This window comes from Triturus cristatus, chromosome 2_2 (assembly GCF_964204655.1).
Source record: "Triturus cristatus chromosome 2_2, aTriCri1.1, whole genome shotgun sequence".
NCBI lineage: Eukaryota > Metazoa > Chordata > Amphibia > Caudata > Salamandridae > Triturus > Triturus cristatus.
In genome coordinates, this window is record NC_140582.1 from 1,036,186,569 (window position 1) to 1,036,201,641 (window position 15,073).

Consider the following 15,073-nt stretch of genomic DNA (forward strand, 5'->3'; position numbering starts at 1 on the left):
AAAGGGGCTCTGACAAGACTATGGGTCTAAAAAAACCAAGAATAAAGTGGCTCTGACAAGACTGTAGGCTTAAAAAAAACAAGAATAAAGTGGCTCTGACAAGACTGTAGGCTTAAGTTGAAAGTGTTGGGGAGAGCCAGGGTCCTATCATGTTAGTCTGTTCTTTGCTGTCAGGCGAGAGCCGCTATTCATTTAGAGGATATCCGGGTACAAAATAAGAAAAAAGTGTGCATCCCAAAGAGCAGCTCTGGGTTTGAGCTGGGCGCTTCACTCTCGGCGCGCTGCTGTTAGACCATGGATAAAATATGGACCACTGCTTTATGAAACTTCGGATCCGTGTTTCTTGATCATTTAAGAAGTTTTAACTTGTGTCAAGGTTAAGTGGCAGCTGTACCCGAGGGAGGTGACTCACGTTTCAAAGCTAAAGGATGAAATTCTGAGATCTTTTGTGCAGTCTTCCAAGCACGTAGCCCCGCTCTGAGGTATTTGCCAGTAATCAAGGCGTCGTGGCCCGGCAGGTGTTGTCCGTGATTTGTTCCTTCCTTGGCTGATGGAGTCTTAAGTCTGCCGTTGTACATGACAAACCCTGTGGGCATCCGGTTGATTCGCGCTGTACAACGATGACCCAGCGATTGTAGCGTTGCCAATGAAGCTCACTTCCAATTTCGCGTTTGCCTGATTAATGGACTTTTAATGGCACTGGGCTTATCCTCGCATCCCTAATTCACCTAGGCTTGATTAACCGCTTTAATGGCCTTTTTTCTTATTGCTTCTAATTAATATTCTATTAGGCCAAGACCTCTGGCAAGTTTTCCGAAGAAGAACTTGAGAAACTGTGGCGAGAGTTTAAACATCACAAAGAAAAAACTCACGAATACAATTTACTGTTGGACACCGTCAGCAGGACTGAAGGTACTTTAATATAGCCTGAATGTTCTTGTCATGTACTGAGCAAAAAACGTGTTTGTTGCCTAGTGTTTACTATTCTTGTGCACATTAGTTGTTCTTTCAAGCTATTCAGCATGTCTTCTCCTTTTTCCTTATTTCCATATTTTAATTTTATTTAAACAAATCATTTATCCTTTTAACTTTTTCTTTCTATGTGTCAGCAAATCTATATCTTTCTATCAATCTGAAAATCTTTATCTACCTACCTACCTTTTTATCTCTTGCCAAATTTATATCTGTTTAGCTATAAATCGATGTATAAGAGAGAGGGAGAAGGACATATATAGAGCTATATCCCACCCGGGGGGAGAGGGCACAGGCAGCAAGAGGTACTGGGCATCAACATTGGGCAGTGAAAGTAATTTGACTGATGTCCAAGGTCATTCCTACTATGGCTTTGCCTGCAGGGCTGAGTACAACCTCTTTAGCACTTGACTTTCAGTAGCAGAAATAGCGCGCAGTCACAGATATCTCAAAGGAGGTCATATGGAGGTAGTAGAGCTCAGAACTATATGTAATATCCGAGTGATAAATCAAGTGCTCCTCTTTCGAGAACAAAAAGTACTTTAATGCACACTGAAGTGGATACTACACACAAAATGGGCAAAGAACAGTTTACTGTCATGGGTGCTGTTGTGCAGGTCGGTACCTCCGTCTACCATCTTTCATTAGGCATTATCCCCACCCGCCCCCAACTTTAGGTTGATTCCCCAGGATTAGAACAATAGTGCGATTACTGCTCCAGTGCGGATCTCAGCCATTAGGGTATTTGATGTTCAGTCTCTCACAGTTCAGTTGTTTTAGTATCCCTACAGTTTAAATGCTCTGTTCTTACCACCCATGGAAGCACAGTCCTTTCGGGCAGCCGGCCTACCTTAGCTCAGCACACCTGCTACTTTCCACTTCTAAGAGGCTTAGCAGACTCCTTCCTTCTTCAACAGGCAGGCTGACTTCCAGGTGCTTCAGGCATGTATACAACTCTTCCAGAAAGGAGTCAGACCCAGGTGATGTTCCTTCTCCTCTGGGAAGCTGACTGCCAAGCGCACACAACCTCTGGTTGCACAGCAGCCCTCTGAGTACTCTGTGAGGCACTCCCTTTCTTGCCAATAGGGGTCAGGGAATTGGAACTAGTGAGGCCTCTTTAAAAAAAAAAAAAAAAAAAATTTAGCAAACGTATGCTGGATATGAGTGTCCACCGTCGGGCCTTTCAAAAGCGGTTTGGGATTGTTCTCCTTTCCAGGCTGATCTCCAGACGGAGCTTTTGTGTTGAGTTATGCTCCTCAAAGCAGGTTTGTCTCCAGCCTAAAGCACCCACATAGAAGGTTGTGAGGCTTCTGCACTTGACGGTCATCAGCCAACTCAAAGTGTAATCAGGGCAAGGCAAAAGGCTGGGCCTCACCTGAAGGGTCTCCTACACCTTACACTAGAGACTGCAGTTCTACCCTTTGCCCTTACCATCCACCGCATGGCAGTTCAGAAGGATTATATTAGTTCTTTGTTAAGGCCTAATTGAATTTCTAAAAGTGCCTTGTCACCTCTTCCCTCATTTCATTGTCTGTCTTCTCAATGCAGCTTCAGGAATCAGATCAATACAATACATTTCCACTGTCTGAAACAATAATCTAGCCGTCGTCTTGGGCAAAATGTCAGACCAGGAGTATCCAAAATGGATTCCAGAGTCCTTCGTTACTCTGGCTCACTCCATGCATGCATCAAGTAGGCTGCAAACACAAACGTGCACAACATACACTTGGGATGTTAGCTCTAGGACTCCGGTAAATACATAGAAGCTTTAGAGTTTACGAGTGGGCCACTTTGCTTCCACTCTAGTGACACAGATTAAAAAGGTCTGGGTATAACAATGGATTAAGCACACAAAAGGTGATGGGAGAAATGCTTGCAATTTGTCTAACCAATAACTCGAGTTAGCATCCCAACCCATCGTTGTTTTGCTCACCATGCTACCTCAGCTTGGACCCATTCGTATGCAAATCAGCGTTGACCTTGCTACTCATGGGAGCATTCTAACCCGAACTGCCAGGCCAGGTCCTCACTGAACCACAACACAAGCGACCTAGGCCCATTTTCACCTGATAACGGCTCATCAGCCAGGTATAACATTGAATTCATAGAAAATGTTCCACTACCGCTGTATGTGCTAAATACGCAAAAGGGACAGTAGTTCCTTGTCTGTCAGTGAGAGTAGGCTTGCTGTGCCCCTCCACAGTCACAGGACAGGTGCGTGACTTTACCCATGTGAAGGGACAGGCCTAGCCCTCTATGCTGATACTAGACTAGTGTGACGCCATGGCCACTACCAAAGACAAAAAACACAATTTGATTTTTTTTTCCTGAATTTTATATAGCACAAACATGACCTGAAGACATCGGAGTTCTTTACATGAGCACCAGTTGAATTACACAAGGGCACATTCATTTTTGTTAGTCACGGGCAGATTAAGTGATTTGCCCAGAGTCACAGGATGTTGAGCGTCCTTGCCGAGACTCGAAGCCGCTTCCCCAGATTTGATATTGACCGCCCTAGCCGTTAGGCCACATCCTCTTCCCAAATACTCAAAGTTTGTCTCCTTGGGCCAGGGAAACACAATTGAACACCATGCATGAGGCATGCCTGTTCATAGATACAGTGGTGCACGCCATCAGGCTCACCCATGGCTGTACGTGTTTCCGTGCATAGTTAATCCACACACTAAAAAAAGTTTAGTGTCATAAGGGTACATTTTGTTGTTTTTGAAGACTTGCCCTCCCGAAGTCTAGATGGTGCATATCAGTTTGCGAGCATACAAGAAACTGCACTTCATGTCCAGCCCTTCATATCAGACTCTGACTTAATGTCAGACTCTGACTTCCATTAAGCAATGAACTTGATTTTTAACTTTTTTGTTGTTTGCCTCTTTTAAACCTGTATCACTTATAAAGAAGTACACCTGCACTGAAATGGACTCTTGAAGATCAAATATTAATATTTTTTCTGAGTTGATAATAAGTGTTCTACTTATCAGAAACCAGTTGAAATCAGATTCTTGGAAAAATACCATAAAATATTTAACTCCATGTTATTGATGAAAGAGCAAATGTAATGTGATTTCCGTTCTGCAGCTATTATCATGCCAGATCCAAAAAATGAAACCTTAACATCTGAAAAGTGTGGTGTTTTTTGGGGGGGGGTTACGAACCTTTTCTGAAAAAGGCATTTACAATTTCATTACTCTTTTGGAGGCATATTTGATATAAAAAGAAATATTACCTACTCAATAAGAAAGATAAAAAACTAAACCTAAGCAGTACTTTCCCGGCAAGCACGAGTGTCTATATGAATAAGACTTCCTAGAAACACCAAACAACAATCTTTGTGTCTGGCATTGCTAAACTGTGCTTTAACGTAACTTGATGTAGAAAAGAGAACATCAGTGTATGGTTGAAGATACAAGAGGTATAATAAACACTGCTAAACATACCAACATTTTTCATACATTTAATTTTTTAGGAGTTGTACAAAACATTACACTTTACCTAGGTAACTGCAGATCATTGAATTCGCAAGAAAGATGTACACAAAAAGGCAATTTAGAAAACATAAAAGTTGAGAGTTCATCCAGCTGCGAAGATCAGACCTTCTAAGATACTGCCCAGTCGGTACTAGACAACTCAAAGCATGCTTTACCTGTTCTGTTTTCATGAGCTTCCAGAACTGAAGGTAACCGGTTGACAGAGGGTGTTCCAAAGTATCATAGTCTGGACCCCTAGGGTTCTTAAACCATACTAGTCTCTTAAAAGAATCTTGTTGTATCAAAAGAGCAGAAGAGTTTCACAGGTTCATAGCTGAAGCATTAGTGCTATGCCACCTTCAGAAAGTAAACCGGACCTTTACCTCCACATGCTTAGCATCTTGAATTCTATATTAAATAGCAATGAATTTCAGTCCAGGACCTTGAAACCTTCAGAATTGGGGAAGACGGAGCCTGACTTCAGGTTAGATTATCAGCCCTTGATCTGCTCAGTCAATGGCTGTTGCTTAATCTTGCAATTCTCTGTCTGTTGGTGTAAGAAATTGGGTTATTGGTGGGGGGTGAATGCCCCACTCGGGCAACAACCACAATTCTTTTCAGGAAGAAGCACATAAGTCATTAAATTCTTCTGTGCTTAACCTTCTGGTAGCTTGGCACAAAAGCAGTCCGGCTTAACTTAGAATCAATGTGTTAACTATTTATGCAGCACACAAACCGTAAACGTGAAAACAACACAAACATTTGAAACCAATTGAGAAAAATAGAGTACATTTTAATAAATAAAAGGAAGGGGGAAAATCACAAGTTCAGGCAAACTGTGATTGAACGCGGGTCGAGTAAAGGGACCAAATTACTCCAGCTGAAGAGTTCCCTTCTCAAGTCTGGCATTTAGAGTTCCGCTGGAGGACGTCGCAAGGAGGAGGCTATCAGCACGAAGAGCAGGTCTAGCCTCGCAGACGGTTGTAGCTGTAGCGTGAAGATCTGGTTGTCGCAAGACTTTTGCATTAATGGATCATCACACATGGTCACAGTCTACTCGTATTGCAGATCTTGCGTTGCTGGTAATCACGAATGGTCGCTGTCGGCGTGAACACAGGTCCTGCTAGAACATTGTGTTGGCCACTGTCGCGGGCGGCAGTGTTTTGGGCAAACTGGTCCGTTCATGACCACTAGAAGCACAAATGTCAGGATGTTCTGGGTACAAACAGAGGGGGCATGGTGTACAAAATAACAATGGACTATGATGCCAGTGGTTGAGATTAATTCAAACATTTCATCCATCACTTTTTGTATACTTCAGAGTAACACCCTAAATGGGACGGACATTCCTAGACACAGGTCTTGTGCACCCTGTGCCACTGGACAAAACTATACTGGACTGTTGAGCCCTAATGAGAGTAAAACCGGTCCTGGGTTGCTTGTGTTCACGGTCAGGGGAACACGGTCTGACAGTTTAGGCTTGACTCTTCCTACTGGAGTAGGGTCAAGACTGATTGTCATATAGCTCTATCCAAACAGAGGTGGGATGGTGAGCAAAATACTGATGGACTGGCATGCAGCCCGAGTAATTTCTAGTGGCTGAGATTAAACCAAGCATTCCATCCATCACATTTTTTGTATTTGACCTTCAGTTTGCCCTTGCATTTAAATATTCTGCCTGGTTCTGGCTGATCAGGGATATGCCATGAATATTCAGCCACTTCCAGAGGTGAAGAGCCTCCTGACACAAGGCCAACGACCCCACTCCACTCGGTTTGTTGCAATTGATATGCATGCCATCCACCAACAATATGTTATGTTATTTTGAATTTGTAAGGCTCAACAGCTACCCAAAAAGGGTTTCCCGGCGCCAGCCTCAGAGGAACAAAGCAAGTAGAGATTATTGATCAAAAAGACACGATTTTACAGATTTACGAAAATTCCCATAAGCAGTTTGGTTGCGGAGCGGCATGGGAAGAGAGTGCCACAAAGAAGGGCCTAAACAGGCAAAAGAACGACCCCCCCCGCCCCCATGCGAGATAGTCTGATCCTTGGCACCGAAAATTTCACCTGAGTAGTGGATCGGAGAGTGCGGGATGGCCGGTAAGGATGTTCTAGTGCTTGCAGATATCGAGGTCCCATTCCGGATTTGATCTTAAACATATAAATCAAAGCTTTGAATTTGATCCGGTTCTCAGTCCTGAGCCAATGAAGGTCCCTCAGGGAGCCTGAAATGGAGGCCGCTCTGGCAAGCTACAGGTGGTGCAGAGCTCTGCACCACCTGTAGCTTGCGTATCACATCCTTGTTAGCCCCATGGTAAAGAATGTTGCCGTAGTCAAGTCTAGAGATAACAAGAGCCTGGACTAACTTTTTTTTGGGTAGAACTAGGCAGCATCAAGACAATTTTTCTAAGCCATTTCAAGATGGTAAAACCGGTCACGGCCACCTTCACGGCTTGTTGATGCATTGATAATTGGTCATCCATAATAAAGCCAAGATTGCGGACTTGATGAGAGGGCTGAGGCAGGGCACCCATTTCCACAGGTTAGTGATGGGGGCCCCAGAGATCTTTGTTTTTCCCCAAAATCAGAACTTCTGTTTTTTCACCATTAAGTTTAAGAAAATTGGTTTGCATCCACAAAGCAATTTTGCGCAACCCCAGCCCGAGAACAGATGACTCAAATTCCCTTTCAGCGGAGAGAGAGAAAAAAAGTATTGCGTGTCGTCTGCGTAGGAAAAAAAGGACAACCCAGCCTCTTCGGCAATCTGTGCTAGAGGTCTAACGTAATCATTAAACAGAGGACTAAGGATCGAGCCCTGAGGTACCTCGTAGGGAGAGAAATGAGTGTTGGAACTGGCTGTAGGGGGAGAAAACCTGTAACGTATGGTCAGTGAGTAAAGAAGTCAGCCAGTTGAGTGCAGGGCCAGCCACACCCAAAGAATGTAGAGTTTTCAGTAACACGGTGTGAGACACAGTGTCAAAAGCTGCACTCAAGTCCAGTAATATAAGAGCAACTGTATCTCCAGCATCCAAGCTGTGTCGCAACATTTTCGTGACTCCCAGAACGGTGGTTTCAGTCGAGAAACCGGCTCTAAAGCCAGATTGAGAAGAGTGTAGGAAATTTTTTGTGTTTTAACAAAATGGGATAGCTGCACATTGATGTGTTTTACATAGGCATTCACTCTAAATGAGGTGAACATGACATCTGCTGTTTTTTGGCCAATCTCCCATCATCCCCCAAATTTGAAATTACCCCCCAGTGTTTTAGTGGTACTTCACTCGTTGAATATGTGACCATCATTAATTCCAGATGTCTTCAAGTAACAACTCTGTTGTGGTTCCTATTGTCCTATGTGAATAGACTCCCTCCTCGTTCATTTGTTCTGCAAGGCGACAGAACTGTACAAGAGAGATGCCAAATACCATAACTGTTGGTATTCCTCACTCTCTGTCTAGAGTAACTCAATCAAAAAGATAATTAGATTGGCATAGCAACACTGTTAGACCTGTCAGCCTTATGGTGGGCTAACCACTTTTATTTTTCTGCCTTCACCCATCTTTTTTTCTGAATTTGTTTTTGCTGACCGTAGGACTCTGCACTATACCTCCGCTAACTAGTGCTAAAGTGCTTGTTCTCACTCCCTAAAACATGGTAAAATTGGCTGATGCCTGATTGGCATATTTCATTTACTTATAAGTCCTTAGTAAAGTGTTATACAATATACGAAGGGCTGGTAATTTAAATGCTACTGGTGTGCTTAGTGTACTTATTGTACCAACCACTCAAGTAGCCCTTTAAAACATGTCTCAGGCCTGCCATTGCAGCCTGCTGGCAGCTTTAAACTACAAATTTGACTTGCAAAATATCCCCCTTACCAGGCCTAAACTCTTCTTTTATTACATGTAAGTCACCCATAAGATAGGTCCCAGACAGCCCATAGGGCAAGGTGCGTTGTAATAAGAAAGCTGGACATGTACTGGTAAGTTTTACATGCCCTGGTGATAGTGAAAAACAAAAGTTTTTTTTTTTCTGTTAGGCCTACCTCTCCCATAGGATAAGTTTGGGTTGCCTTGTTATATTTAATAGGTGCTAACTTTTGATTGAGAGTAGGTATGGAATTCATGTTTGGTGTCAGAGAAATTTTGAAATTCTTCCTTAATGGGAACGTTGGATTTAAGTCACAATTTTGAAAATGCCACTTTTAGATTGTTGGAATTTTCCTGCCCTAATGGTTTAGTATCCGAGCCTGTTCCTGGATCCCATGACTGGGTGGAGTTGGCAGTTGTACTCTGTATATTCCTCCCAGAGAGCTACACAATAGACGGATTAGGTGTGCCTGGAGTGGCCATCACTGGCAGGATGGGGGCGAGCTGGGCACAGCACCACTTACAAGTCAAAAGGCTGGGCCCTGCCTTCCCACGAAGAACTCCTTTTCTAGCCCATTGTGTCGGCAGCCTGGCTGAAGCCAGGGCAGGGAGGCAGGAAATTCCAGGCACTTCAAAGTAAATCTCTAGACACTTCTCCTAGTTCATAAATCACACATTGCCTCTTAAGTTAGGCTTGAATACTTTTGTGCTAAGCTACGAGAAGATTAAGCAGAGGTTAATATAGTGGCTTACCCTGACCGGGAGTGTGGCTGATGCTTGAGCAGGGTTTCTACCATGCTCCACTAACAACCCACTTTCTCACACACACACATAGTGTAACCATGTCCTTAAGAACACTAACACAGCTGATTCGAACTCAACAGTTTTCCTTTTATTCTGCTTCCCCGCTAAATTGGGCCCTGTCAAGCCGAGCACTGTGGTGTATGAGGAAAGAATTAAAGCTAGTGGTTTAAAAGAGGAACACATGCATCATTTTTCTGAAATAAACACTGTTGATTAGTTTCATGTGGCTATACCTGGAGCTGTCTAACTTACACTAGGCATAGTTGGTACTATGATCCTTTATTAATGTTCTGTATCACCAAAATAAGCAACCTGTTTCCAAAGTATAGTTCCAAATTAAGGCAAGATGGAACTCGTTTAACAAATATATACGTTCACCAAAAGATGGCGAATACAAAATAGTTACAGCAGTTAACGTATGCAATTGTGCAAAGCACTAGCCAGAGAAATATCAGACATATTCGAAAATGAATATGGCCATATTGTATGCTCAAACAATTGAGGTATCTTGATTTCAGCCAGAAAAGAAAGCAGTTGATAAGAAAAAGAGAAGGTGAAAAGGGTAGGGAGTAAAAGCGGGTATGCAGGAAAAAGAGCACATGCCCTGTCGCCAAATATGCCTGAACTGGTGAAAAATACCCTTTCCCACCGGATTTCCTTTCCAATGTGTTTTTTCACTAATTTCCCTTCTGCCTACTGCAGTGTCCAGGAACTGGGCATTAGTGCCCAGAAAGACGTAACTATGGAAGGGCTAAAGTCTCTGTTGTAGCTCTGACTCCACATTCAACCCTCCCTGCCACCTCTAATACATGAGAAGGAAGCTGTATTGATAGCACATCTACATGGTTCCAAGACTATGTTTGATGATAAAACAGAGCTAGTTTGAAAATTGAAGAGACATGAAACATTTATTGCTTGTAAAGATGTCAGACAAAAAACATCAATGGATTCAATGATCCGGTACAGTGCTGACATTTTCATGTATTCTTCTTTTTTTTCTTTTTTGTAAGAGTTTTGTATAGTGCGAACTAGACCAGAGAAATCGGGTATAGGAGCGCTTTACATGAACACCAGTTTCGTTACAGAAGGACACGTTCTTTTTTGTTAGGCACGGGGCGATTACGTGATTTGCCCAGAATCACAGGATGTTGAACGACGTTGCCGAGACTCGAACCTGGTTCCCCAGTTTCGAGGTCGACCACTTTAGTCGTAAGGCTACGTTAATGCTTAATAGCACAAGCAACCACGTTGCAGGTGCTCCTCAAACAAACGCAGTTAGGCCAGCATATCTTCCCCCCACATAAGGTAAAAGCTTGTCATGGGCATAAGCAGGGTCGGATTGGGATGAAAAATTGGCCTGGACACCCAAAAAAAGTGGCCAACAATTGCAGTTCGCAACCATTCATGCCGAAAAAGGTAATTTCTTCTCATCCATTTCTAGTCAGATTTTTTTTTTTAATACAAAGTTATTTATAACTTTTCTGTTTTTTTGTTTTTTTTCTTTATTTCCAGTGCACAGTATTTGACTGAAACTCCTAACCTCAATCCAAGAAAACTGGCAGCAGGCACTTGAGGCTTGTCTGTCTGGTCGTTGTGACCTGCTGTGGGGGACAAAAGCCTCCTTCCCACACCCAACGACTTGTTAACAGCTCAAAATACACACCTCGCTCAAAAGCTCACTGGCACCTTCTGGGCCCGGGATGGAAAGAGGTGCACCACATGATGCGCGTCCTCCTGACGACCTATGGTCATTCTGCAAATAACAATTAATAGGCCTAATATGTGGCCTGCTCAGACTACCTCTCACCTGAAGCTGCTGCTCTATAGGGAAAATCAGCCGAGGTATATGGAGTTGCTTGATCCACAGACAAAAAAATCAGCCCACAAGCTGGCCTCTGGCACAGGCCCTTTGGGCACAGGTCGATTGCCTCCCCTGCCAATCTGACCCTGGGCATAGGGTGACCAGAATTATACAACCAAAAACGGAGACATTTCACAAAAATAGCAGATGGACTACAATTTTACTTCAACCGAGCTCACAGAATGACAGCGAACCTCAGCAGAGAATTACAGAAGAGGCAGGAAGAACATAGATAAAATGCAATTTTTAAAGCCAGTAGCATGCCTGTTAGTTACATTGCTTTCTTATAACAGCTGCTAACTATCCCTGCTTTGGAAAACTGAAAAAGGCCCCTTCCCACTGTTTTCAGTCGACCCTCTTAAAACAAGCATTGGCATGGCCAATAGGTCTCGCCTTTGGGACCTTATAAGTGTTTAGCCATGCAACAGTTGCATAACTAAATACTTATAAGGTCCCAAAAGCGAGACCTATTGGCTATGCCAAGCGGCCCTGCGGCCGCGAAAGTGATCGCGATCAAACATCAAAGCGGCCGTGTGGCCGCAAAAGTGAAAGTAATCGTGGTAAAGCGCGGCGCGCGTGCCCGCGCACAAGCACTGTATCTCTAGGCTGGCCTGATAAATCTTTTTGGAGCCCTCTCAATAAGTGTCGCCAGACCAGCGCATGCGCTGGGTCAGGCGAGACCTAAAACACCGGGACATAAACTAAATTTCCCGAACTCCCCCGGTACAGCAAGTGGAAACTTGGGTCTATCCCAGCAAATCCGAGACGCCTGGTCACCCTACATAGGCTGTAGTATGCTGTTAGACCTGTCAGCCCTTTGGATGGTCCCTCCTCATCATTATTTATTTTGTCCCACTTCTGCCTCAAACCCTGTTAGTATTTTTTTCCTTTTTGGGAACCACCAGACTTTTTAGTATTGATGCAGATTCAGGGAGCCATTTTATCTACCCCTGGAACTTCTGTCTGAGGGCCTGGAGCACAAAATGGTGGCCATCCATTGTCACCTGTGACATCACTGGAACCTACTAGAACCTTCTGCAACATTCTGGAACCCTGTGACAGTTGGAGGCGGTTTGGAATGTTGGGAAGCTAAGCCAGAGTTGACAGTTGGAGCTGGCAGTTGGCACCTGACTGGTGAAGAGAGAGCAGCAGAAACCTGAAGGAGGAAGGAGTGAGGCAGCAGGGGTGGAAACTTGTGCCTGGAGTGGGGTCCATAAACCCACCCTTGATACTAGTCCCTACTGACTGAGCCCAGCCTGGAGCCCTGTGTGGGAGAAAGTAAGAAAAACCACCTTAAGGACCTGGACAGCAGGAACAGGCCTTAAAAGTAAAGAACAGCAAGTACCTGACCTGGTTACTGGTAACTACCTGAAGTCCGACGTCGAGAAGCCTAGAGACCTGGAGCCCGAGGTGGAGAAGCGGCGCTGACTGGGAAGCAGACGTCGTACCCGGAGCCGCCAGAGGTCGAGAGAGGGCGCCAACGGAGGTCGTGGAGAGTACCAGAGGTCGAGGAGAAAGTTACCCGAGGTCGAGTGTGCGGCCTCGACGGGGGAGTGAAGTCCGCCCTCCGGAGACCGAGGTGAAGCGTGCCGGAGGTCGGGAGTGGAGATCGCACTCCGGAGTCGCCGGAACCTGAGGAAAGGAGCACCGGAGGTCGGGAGTGGAGATCGCACTCCGGAGCCGGCGGAAGTCGACATCGAGCCAAGACTGCCCGACGTCATCGAACCGGAGGTCGACATCGAGCCGAGGCCGCCGACATCGAACCGGAACCGCCTATCGACGTCGTCAAGAACTGACATAGCACCGAGGCCGCCGACATCGAACCGGAACCGCCTCACGGCGTCGACACGATTCCAGCGGCGTCGGAGCTTCATAAAAAGGGCAGTAAGTGGAATAGAGGGCGCCTAAGGCCCTGTGGAGCCCTGAGAGACTATCCTAGGGGCTAGAGAGGTGCTGGAACCAGCTTGATTGTGCCAGGGGTGAGCTGAGACTAATACAGAGGGGTTGTGTAGTGTGGGAGAGCCAGATCTCTAGATCCCCCCCCTTGACCTACCTCAGTTTAGGCCTCAGCCTTGTCCAAGCCAGGGAGTATACCCCTCAGGCCATCCACCTAACCATAAGCTGTGACTGGGCCAAATCAGCCCATAGTATTTTAAATGTGATCTGATTTTACAAATGTCATTGTTGGCTGATATTATTTATTGAGGGTACTCTATTTATTGTATTTATCTAAGTTATTCCTGTGATGTATTTATTGTCCTGAGCTAACTTATTCCTGCACAGTATTTATTGCCTCACAGTATTTATTTGACCTGATCCTATTTATTGCACCTGTGAAGTGTTATTATTTATTTGACCTGCACTTTTTAAGGAAAAGCCTTGTGTACTGTGATTGTATTATCATTTATTCAATCAGCAACTAAGAGAAAAGAAGATAAAGAGATATATTTTCAGTATAATTTTTAAGGTGTAGTGTCGTTTTTGGAACGGATGCACGCATGGTTATTGTGTGGGTATGTCGTATGCTTAACACGGTGCCTGACCCCTGACCACTCGAGCCAAGCTACCACAGTGTATGTCTGGGAAAATCCCATTACCACCCTTCCGGTGTGGGAGTGGGGTTTTTCTAACATAATTGGTGTTCAGCGGCGGGATTGAGCTGTGCCTACGTATACTCGACAATAACTGTGGGTAGTCCATAGGCCTACACCGGGAGTTTTCTCCAAGCGGCCTTCCTAATTGTGAGTTTTTGTTTTTCCAAATTTACTCTGGTGGTGGGAGGAGGTATTATAAAAGGTACCCCCCTGCATTGCTTCTGTAAAAACCTGTCTTCTGTTCTGAGTGGGCAAAATGGAATTTGTCTTAGAAAATGTGGAAACCGATACTGTGGCCCAACTCAGAGAGTTCTGTCAGAGAGAGGGGGTGTATTGTCCCCCAGGTGCCAAGAAGGCTGAACTGCAGACCAGCTTGAGGGCTTGGGGGGAAGCACGACGAGAAAGCAAGGCTGAGCAGGAAGACAGGGATGGAGAGCCTGACAGCGAGGGGGCTGGGTTGTACCAACCTGAGGTGGGGAACCTGTTAGCGGGGCCCAGGACACTTTCCAGGAAGGGCAGCAGTGCCTCTAGCGGTAGCTTGTCTGAAGTGGAGTTAACAGACCGGAGGGAGAAAAGACAGCTCACATGGGACTTAGCAAGGCTGGAGAAAGAGAAGGAGGAACAGAGGATGGCTCATGAGTTAAGGCTGAAAGAGATAGATCTTCAGATCCTAAGAGCTAGGGCACACCCTGTTCCTAATGGTGGCAGCAAAGACCAAGAAATCACCAGGGAACCCAAACCCTACCTGCCAAAGGACATAGTAGCTAGCTATGGAGCGGGTGACGATATCGCCAAGTGGCTAGCGGCCTATGAGGTCTCGTTAAGGGCCCATGGGGTTCCAGAGAAGTACTGGGGAGGGGGATTGTACAAGTACATGCCTCCAGCTGGTAGGGATGCATTATTGGCCCTAGAGGAGGATGAGCAGACCCACTACCCCACCATGAAGGTGGCGCTCATAAGAAAGTTTGGACTAACACCCGAAAAGTACAGACAGAAGTTCCGGGGTAGTCACAAACTGGGCACACAGAATTGGGTGGACTTCCTGGACTATGCAAAGAAGGCACTAGAGGGTTGGATTCAGGGCAGTGAAGTGAGGAACTACGAGGGGTTGTTTGATTTAGTACTGAAGGAACACCTGCTCGAAAAATGTTTCCCTGAACTGCGTCAACACCTGGTGGATAGCAAGCTGACCAATCCCCGGAAGCTTGCTGAGGAGGCGGACATTTGGGCTAGTACCCGGGTGTCCACAAGGGGGACTGGAGGGGATACTCAAAAGGCCGGACAGGGCGCCCCCCAGAAGAAAGAGGGAGGGGAAAAGAAAAAGGAGTTCTCCAAAGGCCCCCAAAATAACTTCCAAGGGAAGGGAACAGGATTCACCCCTAGGGCTAACCCACCCAGAAACCCTAATCCTGGCTAGAGTCAGCAGCCAAGGGTTGTCCATTGCTACGAGTGCGGTGGCGTTGGACACTACAAGGGAAATGCGAAGTG

At 45.4% G+C, this 15,073-nt stretch overlaps 1 protein-coding gene across 1 annotated transcript in view; it reads left to right on the forward strand.

The window, feature by feature from the left end:
* Positions 1-15,073, forward strand: part of LRPAP1 (LDL receptor related protein associated protein 1) — a 140,829-nt gene that overhangs the window by 92,282 nt on the left and 33,474 nt on the right. The window contains exon 4 of the mRNA XM_085642489.1: positions 792-912. Within this exon, the coding sequence (XP_085498615.1) occupies positions 792-912 (121 nt within the window). The remainder of the gene's footprint in view (positions 1-791; positions 913-15,073) is intronic.